The sequence below is a fragment of the Pleurodeles waltl genome, chromosome 7, assembly GCF_031143425.1.
Source record: "Pleurodeles waltl isolate 20211129_DDA chromosome 7, aPleWal1.hap1.20221129, whole genome shotgun sequence".
NCBI classification, from domain to species: domain Eukaryota; kingdom Metazoa; phylum Chordata; class Amphibia; order Caudata; family Salamandridae; genus Pleurodeles; species Pleurodeles waltl.
In genome coordinates this window covers 582,754,210-582,773,383 of record NC_090446.1, presented here as the reverse complement: position 1 = coordinate 582,773,383, position 19,174 = coordinate 582,754,210, and the positions used below count along the sequence as shown (strand labels likewise).

At 45.5% G+C, this 19,174-nt stretch overlaps 1 protein-coding gene across 1 annotated transcript; it reads left to right on the top strand.

Annotated features, from left to right (window-relative positions):
* The first annotated feature begins 535 nt into the window (after positions 1–535).
* On the top strand, positions 536–3,511 carry LOC138304412 (hemoglobin subunit gamma-like). Its single transcript, XM_069244426.1, has 3 exons — positions 536–704; positions 1,743–1,965; positions 3,271–3,511. Exons 1-3 carry the CDS (start codon positions 613–615, stop codon positions 3,397–3,399), a joined length of 444 nt encoding a protein of 147 aa, XP_069100527.1. The 5' UTR covers positions 536–612; the 3' UTR covers positions 3,400–3,511.
* Positions 3,512–19,174: the final 15,663 nt, after the last annotated feature.

Genomic DNA, 19,174 nt, shown 5'->3' with positions numbered 1-19,174 from the left:
CACTTCAGACTTTGGTGCTCAGGCCTATTTGTTTCTCCCTGTCCAGTAGAATTCCTGCTGACATGTGGTAAAGGGGTTCCCATTGAAAGTTCTCAGTGCCTACATGTGAATTTCATTCATCTTAAATATGTATCTCGTGCTCTGAATAATCTGTTTCTCAAAATCATTATTATTATGTATTACCATAAGGGGAGGCCCACCCTAGGTAAGTGGGGCACTTGAAACTACAAACTATACAGCAGTCCCTTACAAACAAGTCATAACATGCCGGTGGAGTGAGCCTTTTGGATAAGAGTTGAGCGGGATAGATGTCACGACGGTTCATGGCAGACTCCCCTCCTGAAGAAGTATTACCTTAATATATTTCGTAAACTGGAGGTTTTTGATGTGGCGATAAAGCATGCGGTTGGCAAGTGACGTCAGGAAGGGAGGGTGAGGGGTCTGGAAAGACTGATAAGAGGGTTTGGCCTGACTCAGCAGAATGAGGGCCCAGCGCGGGGCCTGGCAGCGGTCCCTATAAATCTCGGAGGGTCTCCCAGCCAGGCAGCAGACGCAGCTTCCACGAGCAGCACCTGACTCAGCCAATCCGCGCGCCCAGCATCAGAAGCAAAGATGGTTCACTGGACAGCCGAAGAGAAGGCCGCCATCGCTGCCGTGTGGAAAGAGGTGGACGTGGAGGCTGATGGCCATGAAACTCTAGCCAGGTGATAACAATATGGGCAACTACTTGTCTTCTTGTTTACGCCACATAACCAGAGTTTTGCTGCAGACATCAGGTTACGTTTTTACGCCATCCCTCGGCACCCAACTATACTTTTTCAAATTCCCAATCGTTCCCTTCGCCTATACTTCCACACTGTGATTAATTTTTGCACTCGGTTAATATCTGTATTTTTCCTTTCTGGCGTCTGCCATCCACTCCCGGGCCTTCACTTGGCCGCTGCATCCATGTTCACTCACCCGTAGTAGATCTTACCAAATTCAATACTACGGGTTTAACTTCTGCAAGTCTACCGATAAGACCTTTTGTTTCATTCCAGACTGTACCATCAAGGAAGCATGCAGGGGGGATTAGTCCTTGATCAGCAAAGCCCTTGCTCCTGCCACTCCAGTCCTTAATTTAAGGTAGTGGTTGCAGTTGGGGCACACAAACACTCTTGTTTGGAAGCCGGAACTTATTTTGATTATTTTAATTTTGCCACATTTACTACTGTTTTTTTTAAATTATTTTCCATCATGTTCCATGATTAGATTTTGACCCGGAACAAGAGATAGAGGCAGAAATGGGCAAAGGAAGAGGATGACGAAAAGCAGTGATAAAGGGAGCCAGCAGGGATGAAAAAGAGCCTGCAGGAATGAGATAGAGGGGCATAGAGTGTATGGTAGTGGATGAAAAGAGGCATGAGGTGGATCCAGACCAGACAGCCTAGATATTCAGAAACTTCAACATTCTGCAGCGTTGCGTCCAAGATTCGCAGAGAAAGTTTGGGCACCAGCACTTATTATTTTACAAATCAAGCACTGTGCCAGTCCTTTTTCCTTCCCTCTCCCTGAGCTGCAGCACTTTAGAACATGAGAAAGGAGCTGTTCACTCGCAATGTATCTTCCTCCTTTTATGTCTGTACATTTATCTTTCATGACGTTACTTTTATATATTTTTTTCGTTTGTTCTAGCAATAACTACATAGTAAAAGTTCTCAGAGATGAACCAGTCTTTTGATGCTTTGTTCCCTCTCTGGCAGGGTGTTGATCGTCTTCCCCTGGACCCAGAGGTACTTCTCAAGCTTTGGGGACCTTTCCTGTGCCACCGCCATCCTTGCCAATCCCAAGGTCAAGGCCCATGGCAAGAGGGTCCTGTCTGCCCTTGGAGGGGCCGTCAAAAACATTGATGACATCAAGCACACACTGGCCCACCTGAGCGAGGTGCACGCAGAAAAACTCCACGTGGACCCCCAGAACTTCAAGGTAAGGGGAGAAGTGCTCAGTAATGTCACAAGTTGGAGGGAATAGACTTCTCGAGGACGCACCCCTGAGGGAGGGAAAAATCCCCAACTTCGGCCACAATGTGTTCACTCTAAAGTGATCTTTCAGAAAGGAACAGAGGGAACGAGGGAGGACACCCATAACCCCAACCAGATATTTACCCCTAGGAGTGAAGGGAGCAAGTTCATGAAAATGCCTTACTCCCCCTTGTGAAGGCAGTGGGCAACCTGATCCCCGCCCACACCCCCTAAAGGAATAACCCCAAGAAGGCCTCCTTGGACCAGGGAGATCACCACCCTCTGATGACTGATTTCAGAAATGGACAAAGCACCCCACTATTGTTTCAACTCCTAGATAGACAGGATACCTCCTTTTGGAGCGAAGAGTCTGTTCCTTATGCCTAAGCCCCATTGAAAGAGTGAGCACTCCTGCGAAGTACATCCTTTAGAAATCACTCTTCTGCACGCTGAGCTCATACAGTAGCCAAGTATGAGGATTTTAGGAGAGAAAAGAGACCCCTGAAAACCACCCACAGGGAGAGCACAGCCAGGGACCTGTCTCCCGGGGGGGGGGGAGGGGGGTGTCCTGTGGACTGACACTCAGTCTGAGCTGGAGCGCCCGCAAGGAGATTGTCCACAAAAACGGCAAAGTGACAAACCACGCACGGACACAGAGACGGCATCAGTAGCCACTCTGAGAAATTACATCATGGAGTGTGTTGATGTCCCCTGAGGTTTGACTGAGCAAGCAAGGCAGCCGCCCCCCATGATCATGCATCTAGTGAGTGAGGAAGGACCCACTATGTGATTTGATATCCAGAGTGGGGGAGAGAACCACAAAGGCTTGGAGGGATACTGGGAGAGTAAGAATATTGAGAGAGAGAGGGATGGAGAGAGGAGGGGGTAATGTCGTGAAGACAAAGTCAGCTAGAAACAGACAGTGAGAGAAACAGACGAAGGATGAGACAGAGAATGAAACTGCCCCTGAGCGTTAGAAAGCCTTAAAAGTAAATAACGTTTCTAAAAGAATGTGAGAGGGAGGAGGATACAGAATGTAAGGGAGACACCCCGCCACTACTGAGAACTCCCCCATAAAGTGCAGAAGCAATCCTTTTAGTCCCTTGTGGTTTCTGGAGAAAAGTGAATTATGCCTGTCTTTAAATCCCCCAAACCTATTTATTCTGGGTAATAATCTCTATTGAGGAGGTCTTCTTTTCAAGCAAATGGCGGCTGTGGTGGTTTCTCAGGCGCTGGCATATTCACTAACCCTCTTTTATTTCTCACTCAGCTCCTGGCAAACTGCCTGGTGATTGTCTTGGCCCGCAAGCTGGGAGCCCGCTGCACCGTTCCGTGCCACGCGGCCTGGGAGAAGTTCCTGGCGGTGGTCTGCGCTGCGCTGTCCAAGCACTACCACTAGAGGCGCTGTGAGCAGAGGGTACAGACAGTGAATTCTCTGTGGACAGCAACCTGTAGATACTGTGGGTTTTAATGTGTTCTGACATCAATAAAATGTATTACACCTTTAAAAACAGCCGTTCCTTGTGTGGTTTACTCAACTCTGGACAGGGGAGAGAATTCACAGATACTCTAACTCAGAGATGTTCCAGCCTTAAAAATGTCACCTGCCACGCATTTTAGTGCAACGCAGCTTGTGTTGGGCAAGGGGGAGAAAGCAGTGCAGAGAGATATTTATAGAAGCGGCTTGGTGCTGCGTACTATAAAGTGAGTTTAGTGCCTAGCACAATCTATGGACCATGGACCTTGGTGCTGAGGCGTGTGTTTCATGTCTAGCATCTGTACTGGAAACATACGCTCCGGTACAACATCCTACCACTAGACAAATTGTGAAACATGCCCCACATTGTGTGCTGCAATGCAGCGTAGCACACACATGCAATGTGAGGAATGTTTTGAGAAATGACTACATTTCTCCTTGTTAATGTGTGCTTCAAGGAAGCATTGGTTTTTGACGCAAAGCCTGGTCTGGCAATATTTGAAGATTGGGCTTTGACTCAAAAACCATGAAATGCTTGTGCAGATCTGCCCAAGTATCACCAAGTAATGGTACGCAAAGGGGTGCAAGGTGCTAAGGGCCTGATTTATACTTTTTTAGCGCCGCATTTGCGTCATTTTTTGAAGCAAAAGCGGAGCAAATTTGCGCTGCTTTTGCGTCAAACAAATCACGCAAATGTGGTGCTAAAAAAAGTAAAAATCAGGCCTTAATTGCGCTGAGAAAAGGGCAACTTTCCAGTGCAAAATAACTTTTCTAGTGGAAAGTAAATCCAATTGGACTTTGCATTGCTTGGCATCACTTTGCATGAATGTCTTGCTAATGTTATAGCTTCAAGCGAGAATGAGGTTTAATTTACATATAAATAAAAAGAGCAATTAAAATATGTTTGACATCGTAAATCAGAAGATGCTAACTTCTTCAGGGCCCTAGATAGTACAGCAAGGCCCGTATTTATACTTTTTTAGCGCCGCATTTGCCCCGCTTTTTGACACAAAGACGGCGATTGCAATTGTATTTTGCAAGTTTGCGCCGCTTTTGCTTCGGCGCTAAAAAAGTATAAATACGGGCCTAAATGTTTTTCTAACCCTAGCTGAGAGATTTTTTTTTAATAACATTGGCCTCATGAATGATGCTATCCAAAGAGGAGGCATTGGGTTTACTCAGGGGATTTTGGGACACTTAGGTTTTACAACATTGCTTACAAATAAGATCTCAGTCAATGGGACAAAGTATGACATGTCTGGTCTTCTCTTTAAGTAGTTTACGGCTCCGGGTGCAGAATTCAAGAAGCAGGTTTTTTTTTTATGTAAATCATTTTGCCATGTTCGACGCTCTGCAGTCATGTTTTTAAGCTCATTACATACCTGCATGTTGGATTAATCACAGGTTAATCTTTCAACACTAGTGTCTATTTAATAAACAAAAAATCACTTTGTTTGAACATGAGTTTCGTTTCACTTAAATAAATGCACATTTCATTTTTTTCTCCCACAATATGTTCTTATTTGTGGCACTTTTGTAACCGGGCTTTTCCCGATTTTCAAATTCGTCCTGTTTATTTTAGTTTGGCTTGCCTTTTCAGCAGAGCGTTTTTTTATTGTTTACGCACATCAGTCCCCACCACTATCTCAACCACATTATGCTGTATATGGCCTCCCTCGCCCTCAGCCGTCGAGATACAGCTTCCCGAGCTCGTCTCTCTATACTGCTTCACCCCTTCCCTTACCCCATCTGGGGCCATATCACACATATGGCGCGAATTCCTTGTTTGCGCCAGGCGCACCTTTAAAAGGTGCATCTAGCGCAAACAAGGAAAATGTGCCTAATTAGCATGAATGCACTGCCCTGGGGGGGCAGCTCAACCCCCCCCACCCCCCAACACACACACACTTTGAAGTTGGAATTAGAGATTCCCTTGCAGGCAGGTGCAGGCAGGTGCAGGGAGTGACTGCACCTGCTTGCAAGGCGATGTTCCCCCCCTCCAGAGAGCTGCCATCAGAGGGCACTCTGACAGTGCACCACCTTTTAGCTTCTTTGCCTCTGCGCCTGCGTCTATGATATGGCGCGGGCACAGAGGCAAAGGGATTGCCTCATTCTCTTGTGGACATGTCCCCATGCAAATGAGGGAGCACCCTCTTGTGACAGAGCTGGTGCTACATGAGCGCTAGTGCCATTGGTGTTATAGAAGTGGCAGCACAGACATCTGCAGCCCCTTCTTTATTACCAAAGCGTGACCTATTGGCTTTGTCAATGCTTGTTAGCCCTTCTTTCTCCCTTGTCACTGTTTTCCGATCCTTCTCTTCTTCTTTCGCACTTTTCTGCCTTTCTCTCTCTTGCCTTGGGTCAAAATCTGATGATGAAAAAATAAGATACAGTCCCCAAAATGGAATGGTGGTGCCCTGCACTTACAACCACTCGCACAAATTAAGCACTACTGGTGAACAGTCTTAGCTTCAGTGCTTCTGTCGGGGAGCTGGCAAAAGGGGAGTCGACTCAATCACATTTTGAGCATGACGCCATAGGAACGCTGTTTCAGGAGCACTTACATAGCAAGGCAAAACCTGGGGCAACGCTGCTATAGAGGGCGCAAGGAGCTGTTTTGTGTCACGAGCAATAGTGCTGTCGGTTCCACAGGACTAGGTGGTGTCATGCGCAGTAGTGACCAGTGCTATCGGAATTGGACGTAGGGACTGCTTTAAATCTGTGGGGAAGAAGATAACTTACGTTTGCTGAGCTTGTGCGTTGAGAGGCCCTCTGTGTTTGTGATGACACAGCGCCCCCTAGTGGTAACAGTGCTGTATAAACAAAAGTACTAGACTCTAACGAAAGTGGTAACTTGGAAAGCCTGTCAGGAAAAAGCACAGGTGTGATGTTTCCTTCGTCCTTTCAAAGGACGCCTCGCACCCATTTGTGGAAACGTTACTGCTTATTGTGTTTTTTTTATGCGTACAGAGAAGAAGGCCCAAAGTCACAAAGTGTCAGGCTGGCGCGCTTAAACCCAAGAACAGGGCGTTACTTCATGGCGCTGTTTCGACCCCCCACCTCCAATCAATGTGTTTTCTAATAAATAGTTGAGTGCAGGTGCTTTCTGCCGATCACTCAGATGTCATTCGGATTTCATCAGGAATTTTTATATGCACATAGACAAAAACGCACACGCACTCTCCCTCTCTGCATAGCTGCCAAGTTGTTTAGAGTTCTTCAAGTGTGACAGTTCCAAAGTTCCAGTTTATGTATGAGTGCCATTCTATTGTAAAATGTGTGACACTTTGAGTGACACATTCTTGCAAGGAAAACCAAGCATATAGAGACACAAATACTGGAAAACGCCCCCTTCTGAGCAATGAGAAGTTCCTAAAAACTCATGATACTGCTGAGAAAACCCTGAACGAAGGTCACTGGTAACTATTTAATGAGTACTCCAGCTGCCCTTGTCACATTAGAATTAATTTTCTGGTCTCAGCTGAGCCTCAGTAGACCAGGCAAGCTTGAGCCAAGCGCTTCATGTTTCTGCTGTCCAAGGCTCCTGAATTCGCCTGGCCCAAGATCATAATCTTGTCCCTCGAGTCTCCATGTCGTTACTAACTTCTAGTTCCCAGGAGTGCCACGTGCCCAGTGACTGCGAATCTGAGTCCTCCGATCGGTTATCCTGGCTGGACTGGACTGAACTGCAAATCACTGTCTGCTTTGCTCTCTTCATTTGAGACTCAGTGGACCAGACAAGCCAGGGAAGTTCCTGCTGAGCAAGGCCAGTGCTGCTGATGACCCCTTAGAGGGTCATCAGAGACTCCTGTCGCCGGGCTTCAGCCTCACAACTTTGCACATCTTGCTCCTGTTGACCAGTGCTTAATTTGAGCCGGTGATTCCGGTGGGGGGCACAGGCACTTATTTTTGGGGACACGGGCACTTATTTCTCTGCATCAGGTAATTACTGCGAGCAAAAGACACGTGGTAAAGATGGAGCAGGAGAAAGACGGAAAAGCATCAGAAAGGGAGAACGCAGGAAGGTGCAAGAGTGAGCTGCAGGAGCAGGGAGTGGCTGTAAACGGATTAAAGAAGCTCAAGATGGCTTTAGAATTACACTGACTCACTATTCTGTGCTCACACATTTAATTATAGCAGCAGCTTGTTTCAAAGGAGAGCTTTGGGCACCGGCACGCTTTAATTTACAAATTAAGCACTGAATTTCACCTATCAGAGTCATGCGCTCGCCTCAGTAGAGCAATCAGCAAGCATGAGCCGGTGATATCTCTCGTCAGGAAGGCGGAGGGGGCTGCCTCATGGTGCTGGTAGCAGGCGGAGGCCTAGTCTGGCTGTCCTCGGTCGGGCTGATTCAGCGCTGTGAAAGCTTCTGTCTGCGGCGCTGCATTCAGAGGCACCTGGGCTCCCGGAGTGCAGCAAACCCCTTTTAACCCCAAGCTCGCGCCTAACATATACCTCCTGCGCACAGATTCATTCATTGCAGGCATTGTGTGTGCAGGAAAACAACAGAAGCATCTGGATCTGCGTGAGGCTGGTTCTGGATTCTGCCTGTATGCCCACATGACTGAGCGAGGCGCCAGGCCTGCACTAATGCATATTTCGTCATTAGGGCTGAGTGACAGTTAAACGTTGTGGAAGCCACTGTGTGTTGTAATTTTGGCAGTTCTTAACCCGATTGAGCCAGTGAGCTCATAAATGCAGAGTTGGGCAGCAAACAACTTTTGTTATTATAATAGGCAGCTCCTAGTCGGTCCTCCTAGTAGCTATAACATGTGTGACAAATGCATTTTAGGGGGTGATGCAGCACTAAAATGCGTTAGTCTAAACCCTGATGCGTGGTACTTGGCAGCACTGTGTTTTGAAAGTCCTCAAAAATATTGGTTATTTTTCAAAATATTGGTCCAGATCTACAACAAACTGGCACAGTGGGTGCTGCCTTAGGGCCCCAGCACAGAACTGTCCCCGGAGCACAAGTTCGCCACAGCAGTAGCATCAACGGGTCTCTCAAACCAGAGCAGTTCTCTCTCGAAAGGACCCGTTGGGTCCCATTGAAACCGTCTATATTGGCAAACTCGCCAAGAGCGGTGGTGGCCCACTTGCTTAACTATAGGGTGGAGACCATCTACTGCAGATATCGGAGAACAAAGTCCCATACAAGCGGGAGGGGCACAAGGAGGTTTGGGTCCCAGGCTTCATGGCAGCAGTCCAACAGCAAGGGAATGCATTCCTGGAAGACTAATGTGTCCTTCGTACGCGAGACCTAAAGTACACATTGAGGTGCCCCACAAAGCTGACAATCGTACACTTGTACACAATTCTTCAAGGATTTCTCAAAGGCCGCGCAGCAATGGGTGGCAGATAATCATAAATCGATTCCACTGCCTAGAAGACCCAGAGGTGTCCGAACACATATAAGCAGAAGGTCATCTCCAAGGATTAAACCATAAGGAGATCAAGGTACAGAGGAACAAGGCAGTTATCGCTAAACTGCATGGCAGGATGCATCGCAAAAAACGAACACAGGAACTTCCAATTCCAAAGGAAAATGGAGGACAGCCTATTCCCTGAAGAAGATGAACTCTCCCTTCTAAATGTCACTCTGGAAACCGTTTATGGCTTACTGTAACTAGACGATAGGCTCCAGTGTCCCAAGGGTGGATCTCCAGTAGTTACGATAACTACAAATGTAACACACAAAAGAGGGTATAGGTTTGAAGTATCTAATAGATTCTGGGAATGTGATGGCCATTTCTACTAAACTTGACATATATATTCCAACTTAATAATGCTGAGTTATGTCATTGCTGCAAATTCAAGCAGGTTTGCAGATGGAGCGCCGCTATCTTGCACCCAAAGATCAACCCCCATTTCACACCATCCCAATTGCAGGATGGTTCTTTGTGCACCCGCAGAGGTGTTGGAAAAGTTGTACCAGTGCTGGGGAGAACTTGGATGGTTCTGAACCAAGCCCAGGGAAGGGTCCAGTTTTGGTTAATTAGTTTCAGGCTATGGATATCTGAGCCAAATGTAAGTCGATGCAGACACCATACATCACATTGCAAACAACACATTTCCCCTCTAGGGATAACTGTCAAGTTACTATTCAGTTTTCAAGCATGAATGTTAACCAACAGGCATTCAATTATTGGCATCTAAGATGTTAACTTGGAACATTAGGGAAATTGGAAATGTCCTGAATAGGCACAGAATCTGTTCATGACTTTACAGATAGTGCACTTTAGCAAGAAACCCACCCAACAAAAACAAAGGGCCAAAGGCTGAATAAGCGTTGGATGGAACAAATATCCTTTACGACATACTCAACATATGCTAAAGGAGCTCTGGTTTGGCTCAAACCTGGTGTTCTTAAAATGCTGTGTCTTTCTTTGACATACCCAGAGGGCAGACATTTGGCAGTGAAAAGAACAATAGAGAATACCCCATCACAATTATTAGTATCTATGCTACAACCAGTACACAGACTATGTGGACCAGGGGTCTCCAACCTTTTCTGCAGTGAGAGCTACTTCTGATCAGTGAAAATTGTTGTGATCTACTAAAGGCCAAGCAAATCACGCTTTTGTCCAAGAGCACCCCACGTTCAGCTTCATTGACTTTAGGACACATTTATTTGGAGCCCATACTGTGGTTAGAACAAAGTAGTTAAAAGTTCCCTAGAAACACTTATAGGAAAGTCTTTGGATATGTATTGTCACCACACTTCAAGACCTTTCAATTAATAGCTGTCAGTGAAATAATCATTATATTCCAGCTCAATTACAAAACATAAAAGAAAATCATTCTTACCTTCAATGTGGAGCCGTGTGATGTCCTGTAATACTGTGTAATCTAGAAGCCTTGGAGGGCAATTCTGAAGAAGTCATTGTTTATGTTTAGGCAGATGTAAAGCACAATGGCATCCAAGGTTAAAATCAAAGGTCCTTGCCTGCACTGAGCCGCTTTCACTGACTTAACAAATGCAGATATAATGCGTGGTATAGTCAGTGAAAGAGGCCCACTGCAGTGCTTATTTTGATCCGGTGGGGGTCACCAGCACTTATTTGTGAGGGCCAGCATGTATTTTCCTGCATCAGTCAATTACTGCGAGCAAAATACACATATTGGAAAGCCGGAAGAAAGCAAGACTGAAAAGCATCACAAAGGGAGAAATCTGCAAGAGTGAGCTGAAGGGGCAGGGAGTGGCTGAATGTAAATGGATTTAAGAGGCCTGAGATGGCTATTAGATTACGCTGCTTCAGTATTCTGTGCTCGTACATTTAAATGTAGGAGCCTCGTGTTCCAGAGAGGAGAGTTTTGAACACCAGCATGTTTGTATGTACAAATATTAACCAGTGGGTGGCAACTGCGGTTAAAATCAAAGGGCCTTGCCTGCACTGGAACACTTTCACTGACTACACACCGTGCTTTATATCTGCCTTTGTTTAAGTTAGTGAAGGCGGCTCAGTGCATGCAAAGCTCATTGATTTTAACCTTGGCTGCCACCATGCTCTACTATAAAATCAAGGGCCTTGCATGCACCGAGACACTTTCACTGACGTATTCAATGGCAGATATAATGCGCAGTGTAGTCAGTGAAAGCGCCCTAGTGCATGCAAGGACCATGGATTATAACATTGGCTGCCACTGCGGTTTACTATGAATGGCAGATATAAAGCACGGAGTGTAGTCCGTGAAAGTGGCTCAGTGCAGGCAAAGACCTTGGATTTTAACATTGGCTGCCACGGCGCTTTATTATTGAAGGCGACGTAAAGCACAGTAGCAGCTAAATGCATGCTAGGGCTTTTGATTCTAACCTCGGGTGCCACCGTACTTTACTATGGAAGGCAGAAAAAATCAAATGTCCTTGCATGCACTGAGCCACTTTCATGGACTACTAGGCGAATGCTAACATAACGCGCAATGTAGTCAGTCAGTGAAAGAGGCCCAGTGCGAGCAAGGACCTTGGATTTTACTGTCGGCTGCTACCCCGCTTTACTATGGAAGGCCATGTAAAGCACAGGAGCGGCCCAGTGCAGGCAAGGACTTTGGATCTTAATGTCGGCTGTCACCGTGCTTTATTATTGAAGGCAGATGTAAAGCGCTGTGGCATCTGAGGTTAAAATCAAAGGGCCTTGCCTGCACTGAGCCACTTTAACTGAATATGCGGGTACTAGTCCAGGGGCTCACCTACCTATGCAAGGATCAAATGGCAGATATGGAGAGCGGTGTCAGCCTTCGAAAAGGCAGGTGGCACATGACTGTGCCAGAGCTCAAGAAGAGCGCCACGTTCTTCAGCCTGCCCCTCCCCAGCTAAGCTCAGTTCTGCCAGTCTGAGCAGCTGGTTTGGGTGAGGGCGGACAACTACTGATAACAGCCCTAAAAGACATTGAAGGGATAATAAATAAATGCTCCGAAAGAAGCGTTAATAATCAGATACTGGTGCAAGCTACTCCCAGGGGGTCAGCGAGCTACCGGTAGCTCGTGATCGACCAGTTGGAAAACTCTGTGTAGACCCTTGAAACCACAACTGGCCGATAATGCCTATACAACTGTTGTAACTGGAAGCAATATCAACTGTGTTCCAGATCTAATCAAAGTTAGGATGCAACCTCCCCTTATGGGCACCTAAGCTGCAGAGAACACAGTTGGGCTTTCTGCATGGAACAGACACTGGAAACTAATAGACACTGGAGGGAATTGCATCCAACAGAACTAGAATGGACTCACCATTCACATGTATGTGCCTTACACACAAGAATAGACTTCAATCTGTGTCCTGGTCATTTATGAGGCTATGTGCTGAGCACCGAGCATCGAGGGTGCACGGTATCCGATCATAACCTGGTTCTCATCCATTCAAAACGGAGCTGACAGCACAGTAGAATCCCCACTTGGAGACTGCAGCCGTGGGTTCTATTGGATACCACCAATAAATAGGCCATTAGGAATCACATATAACAATTCCTTCATGATAATGCAGGGTCAGATAGCAATGTTCATATAGAACAGTATGTGGCTAAAGTGTTTCTAGAGCGAGATGTGGCTAAAGTGTTTCTTAGGCGACTGTGCATTCAAAAATCAAATGGTGTTAGATCTTCACTTAAAAGAGAATATCTCAAACTTACCAGCACTACGCAAAGGGAAGCAGTTAATAGATTTGGTAAACATGCCTACAAAGACATGGAGATGCTGAAATAACAGGCAGACTTTTAGCCTGGCCTGTAAGAAATGGAACCCCCCAACAGCTAATCCTAGCATTATGCACCCAAACTAGTGAGATAATTCATGCACAGGATGGAATAAATGCATAATTCCAAGCATTCTTTATGGCTTCGCATACCAATATTAACTCAGATGACATAAAACAGTATTTGGGCAGACTAAGGTAACTTCTGAATTAATCGAACATCTGAGATTAAAAGAGTTTGAGACTGCAATTAAAGACTAAGGGCCTCATTAAGAGTTTGGTGAACTGAATAACCCGTCTGTCAAACTTCCGACCTCCTCGCCTGGCCCATTATGACTTTCCCGTTGGGCTGACGGGCTGAAGCCAAGGTTTCTGCCCGTCAGCCCAGCGAAAAGTGGCAGCAGCATAGTCGCCGGCTCATAATTGAGCAGGCGGCAATGCTGCTGCCGTAGGGTGCACAAGCACCCTCACAATACTCACTGTCGGGACAGCAGACAGTGAGCATTGTGAGGGTGCTGGGTCGTGGGACCCCTACCCTGCCCATGCCAAGTGCATGGGCAGTGGAAGGGCCCCACTGTGGCCCCCTGCATCTATTCTCAGCCAGCCTTTGCATGCTGGCAATACAACAGCAGAGGAGGTCCTGGCCGCCACTGCCAGTATTCAGATCCTACATGCAATGCAAAACGCCACACAGGCGGCGTTCTGTCCAAATTATACAAGACATTTATTGCTAACTTGCTCCCTAGATTGCTCCAGTTACTCCAGATACGGACTTTTCCACAGATGTGTAGAGCAGCATCATTGGTTCCCTTCCCTTCGACACAAGACCCTTAGATGTTTCATCATATCACCCAGTCACAATTCTAAATGCTGACTGTAAGATATTGTGGAAAGTACTAGCAAATGGGATTATGCTCCACCTATGGGACCTGCTCCACCTCAACAATCTACGTTTATTCCCTACAGGAACACCAAAATCAATGTAAGGCTCCCCTTCCATGTGATGCAAAACTGTGAATCAGATAACGGAGACCCTTCAGTAGCAGCCATTAGCATGCAAAGGCATTTGGGGGCATATTTACAAGAAAGTGGCGCATCACGGATGATGCGCCACTTTTCTTGCACCCCATTGGACCCCCCTAACGACACAATCTGTGCGCAATATTTACAATACAGCGCACCATGGGGCACATTAGGAGAATACTGTCAAATTTGTTGACACTAACTTGGTGCTCTGGTGAATTAGCACTAAAATATATGGCGCTAATCAACCAAACTCAAGGAAGGCCCATTGAATACAATGGGGGTGTCACTTTAACGCCTGCCTACGACAGGCGATAAAAACGATGCTAAAATGGTGCATTGAAATCTTGTAAATTTCACTGCACCTTTTTTCTGGGCCTCCTATTTGGGAAACACCCACCTTGCATCCATTATGCCTGGAGCAGGCATAATGTGGCTTAAGGGGTTACAAAGTAGCGCAATGCTTGCATTGCGCCACTTTGTAAATATGGCAAGATGCCTTAACGCCACATTAGCATAAAAAATTGAGCTAATGTGGTGCAAGGAGGCGCAAGGGCTAGGACTTAGAAATATGGCTCTCGATTCCCTAAACTGGGGATTCCTTTTCTGAAGTCTTAACTATGGAATATGGACCATAGATTCAACATTAGATGGAACTGTTATATACTAATCTTATTGTCAGATAGAAAATTGGGAAAATAATCTCAGCTCCTTTGAGGATAGAACGGAGTGCATGCCAATGGTTCACACTATCACATGCGGATGACCCCCAGCAGGCAGTCTGGGTGGATTACAGGACACCTAAGGCTCGGTTTACTTGCCAGATTAGATGAAGCTCAATTTGCTGGAGTTATTTTGAGCCGAAACAGAGGGAATGTTGAATGGCGACCAAGTGCCAAAAGCCCAGCACTTCTTTCAGCAGAGTCACTGAGAAGAGTCCGGATCCCATCAGAAATCATAAGAGACCTTGGGTTTTGGATGGATCAGGGCATTTCATTCAATAAGAAACACAGAAGTGGCGAAACCCTGCAGTTGTCATCTCCAGCTCACCCAGATTACCATTTCTGAGTGTCACCATTGACAGATTCCCAAAGTGTTTTTCCTCATGGTCGTTGTGAGGTGTGATCTTTGTGTGAGGGGATTTTACAGGTTTTTATCTCAGTTTGCAATTTTTAACCCTGTGTTCGACGGTTGTGGCTGTTTCGCTTGAACCCTTTTTCATACCCACACCTAGACAGGGAGATGACTTGTTATTTACAGAAATTGGGCCAATGGACTTATTAGCAGAGAATACATAGCAGACAGTTGATAACAAACTGCGGGTAAGTGCGGTGTCCTTTTTCTAGTGCGAAGTGCTGCTGTTGTGTTTCAATGTTGTGGCTTTGTTTTGTTGAGTGTCTCCTGGTTTTAGTTTTGTGGTGTTGATGTCCTTTATGTATGCGTTGTTATTATCTATGCCTCAAGATAGTTGTGCCTTAGTGAAAGTGTCTATTGTGTCTGTTTCAGTAGCTGTGTGTGTGTGTGTGTTTGTGCATGTGTGTAGTCTCAGAAAAGTGCGTTTTACCGTCATGTGTTTCAAAGCTGTATTTCTGTCTTTGTTGAGTCAAGAGTGTCGTAACAGATGTTTTTTTTCAGGGATTCTCTGTGTTATGTGTGTTTCTCAGTGATGCAGAGGTGTGTCTTGCATCGGTGTGTGTCTACGCTGTTTCTTTGCTTGTCTTATGGTTCTCTCAGCATTATGTGTCTCGGTATTGTATGGCAGAGTGTTGGGTGAGTGATTGTTTCTGAGTTCACGATTCCAGGTTGGCGAGTTAGGGTGAGATGCGCCATAGCCTTTAAACACACTTATCATGGGTTTGGTATTTACCGGGTGCAGTAAATACCTCCTATGTCAATTTTCCTCTGAAAAATGAGGAATTATGTTTAGAACTGGTGTTTTCTAAAAAAAATTACCCATGTATTGTAATTACCACGTCGTCCACGGGGTAATTTTGGCAGATTTGAGCTGGCGATATTTACTTAGGGAAAATTACATTAAAATTCCTCCTAATCGCTAATTACAATTTCTGCTCAAAATTCCTGCCCAAAATAAGGGTTTGTACATACATCAGAATCTACCGCCCCACTTAGAGTCAGAGTCTTAGGCCCTGATTGCAAGTTGTGCAGAATAGGGTTAGGCATTTACCGCACATTGTAAACATCATTACTAAAGAGTGAGGTATCCACTGGGTGTGGTAAACACCTCATATTCTGAGTTTTTAACATGGAAATGAAGCATAATATTATAAATTACACATCAAATTCTGCAATCTTTGCGAGTCTATTGTGTCTCAGTGTTGCAAGAGTGCTGCAGTGCGGCATTGTAGGCCCGGGCAATGCCCAGCACAGGGTGTGAGTTGCACTCTTGTGTATTGATTATTTAGGGTCTACTACTGACAAATGACCCCAAGGCGCTTAACTCTTGAAGTCCCTTTGTTTGCACCTCACACAGTACCTGTACTTGGATATCTAAAACCAATACCCTGTACGGTACAGGTACAAGGAACATGGGATACATAATAACATAACAATACGAACTGTACAGCAGTGACATAAAGTCCCCCCAAAATAGAGACTTTTGTTTGGTATAGTGATCTGACAACCACCAATGTCTTAACATTTTCTTACCTCACCTGTAGCCATCTTGTATCCATCAGTACAGGCAGTGCTTAATTTGTAAATAAAAAGGTGCCGGTGCCCAAAGCCCTTCTCTTAAACACGCGGCAGCTGCAATTAAATGTGGGAACACGGAATACTGAGGCAGCGTAATCCTGAAGCCATCTGGGGCCTCTTCAATCCATATAAAGCCACTCCCTGTCCCTTTAGCTCACTTTAGCAGTTTTCTACTTTCTCCCTTTGTGACGTTTTTTCGTTTTTCTCTTCCTCCGTCCTTCCCATATGTGTCTTTTGCTCCCAGCAAATGCTTGAGCCAGAAGAATAAGCCCCGGCCCTCAAAAATAAGTGCCGGTGCTCAGCACCAGAAACAACATGCACAAATTAAGCACTAAGTACAGGTAACCTCTGCCATTTACCACACCGGTAACTGCGATGCCTTGCAACCCTCTCTGTTCCATAAGTACGTTTTCCATTTATCTCTAGAACACCCTCATGCCCCGCACCCATCTCTCCATCACCAGAAGAACTCCTGAACTCTAAATCCTGCATCATTCTCTTGTTAGTACAACACCCTTGCCATGTACCCAGAGCTTGTGCAACATTAAGGCCATTGTAGGCATCTGTTATTCCTTCGAGCTGTCTGAGGTAAGCCATTCAACCTTCTGCCTTATTTAGATAGAGTAGTCGTCAGGGGCTGCTCCTTCACTATGGCGAAGGAGAGTCACCCACTGACTGTGCCAGAAGCAGACAAATAAAACAATGGATCATTTTAATTGTCTGCTTCTGGCACAGCCAGCAGTGCAGGGAGGGGCGGGGCTGGACCACGGGAAGTGGGATGGGGCAGGAGGGGAGAGTGCACCTAAGCGCGCATGTGTGTTTGGCCAGGTGTTTGAGGCTTACAAAACCGTGTAACCTAAGTAAATTGTGACATTTTGTAAACTTTGTAAAACTTCTCTTGTGAGTGAAAATTATTTTTTCTGCTAAAACTTTTTTAAGTGAGCCTTTCCCAGTAGAATAAGTTTGTATTGAACTTTCTTGTGCAAATCCTAGATTAAAGATTATATTTTCGCACACGTTTTTTGGGAAGATTGGAAAGTTTTGAAAAACTTCACAAAGTATATGGTGGAAAATCTTTCCAATTGTTTTATGTCCATTACACATATGCAATATAAAAGATCCCTTCATCTCACAAGTACATTGTAAAAGCCTGAACCCTTTCCTCTCTCAGCAATACTGATACAGCCCCTCTCTTGAATTTCTGCTTGATTACTACAGGCACTTCATGCCCTTGATCCCCTCTTCAAGACTGGTATACCTCACACCAGACATATCCACTGCATACTTTATCAGCTATGGTAAGTACACATGTGATATTTTTTTAATGCAAACATAGTCAAAGGCAGTGGAGAATTGTAAAAGGTAAGCAGGAAGTCAACAAGTAATAGGAGAGGTAGCTGGGTTGTGGACAGTTAATGCACTGTGACATATTGTTCTTTAAAGAAGTGCAACTTCCTCTAAATCCTAAATCAGAGCAGTGTTTAGGCAGTCCTGATGGATACTAGAATGTTGTTCCAGATCCTAGGTGCACACATGGAAAGGATCTACTGCCTTGTTTTGTCTTTTTCACACTTCTTAGTTTGCTGGCTGATGTTTTCCTGGCTAAGGGTGAGCTGAAAACCACAAGAGATGCTGAACTAGTTTACAAGATATGCGGGGAGGTGATTGTGATGGAATTGTAAATGATGTAGTTGGTTCTTTAAAATAATGTGGACTTGCATGGGGAGCCAGTGGAGGTCCATCAGAATGGGGGTGTCGTGATCATATTTCTTTAGGCCCTAGATGAGATGTACTGCAGCATGTAGGATATGCTTAAGGGATGTCAATGTGGTCTGGAAGGCCATGGAATATGGCGTTACCACCATCCAGATGTGAGAATATGAAGGCTTTAACAGCAGTACTGAAGTAACCTTCTGGAAGAACTGGTTTCACTTTCTTTAGAACTGAAAGCTGGTACCAGGTTGTCTTTGCTTTTTAGTAATGTGTTCCTTGAGGATAAGGTTGGTGTTCAAGGTGGATCCAAGGTGACTTGGGATTCAGTGAAAGTTGTGATTCAAAGTTGTCAAGGTTCATGTCACTGAGCGATGTTTGTACTGTTTCTTCGGTATCCTAACATATGTATCCTTTCCATTACTATGCTTCCCTTTCATGTCCTACGTCCTTCCCTCCATCGGCACCCCAATTCCATATATACGAGTACAGATATTGATGAGGGGCAAACCTAGCTAGAGAACAATGAACATTTGAACAAGGGTGGGCCCTGAGTTACAATTCAGCATAGTTTACAAGGTTTGTGGCTGGTGAAACCTTTACTAAGAAGATGCCATGTTCTCTGAAAATGAGGGTCTGTTCACCTCCTTTCTGAACAGCCAGAAGGTTGAGGTAATTCTGATGCTTATGGGCATGGTGTTCACAGGTTCTCTCAGCACTGGTGTACTCCATGATCATCCTTCCATAAATACAGGAGTCCTTCTACCTGTAGCCTCCCCCTTCATCAGGACAGATATGTCTCATACCTTCAACATCTGACCAGTTAACCCCCCATAACAAATATCCCTGCCACTGGTACACGTATAGCTCCCTCTAGTGTCCTTTGTCCTTTCCGCCGTTTACACCACCCTTCTTATGCCCCAATATATAGCACCCTTCTCTCCTCTACAGTGTAGACACGCTAGTCACAGGCATAGACATGACATGATATGTTACATACTGGAGGCATGGGTTTGTAAGCAGCCCAGTGTAAACAGCCACATTCTGCAGGATTATTTTATGTTG

Bases quoted from the DNA above. Each gene is read 5' to 3' on its own strand.
- LOC138304412 (XM_069244426.1), top strand. From the start codon at position 613: ATGGTTCACTGGACAGCCGAAGAGAAGGCCGCCATCGCTGCCGTGTGG. The intron at 705-1,742 runs GTGATAACAATA...CCTCTCTGGCAG, and splicing joins GGCCATGAAACTCTAGCCAG to GGTGTTGATCGTCTTCCCCT. The intron at 1,966-3,270 runs GTAAGGGGAGAA...TTTCTCACTCAG, and splicing joins TGGACCCCCAGAACTTCAAG to CTCCTGGCAAACTGCCTGGT.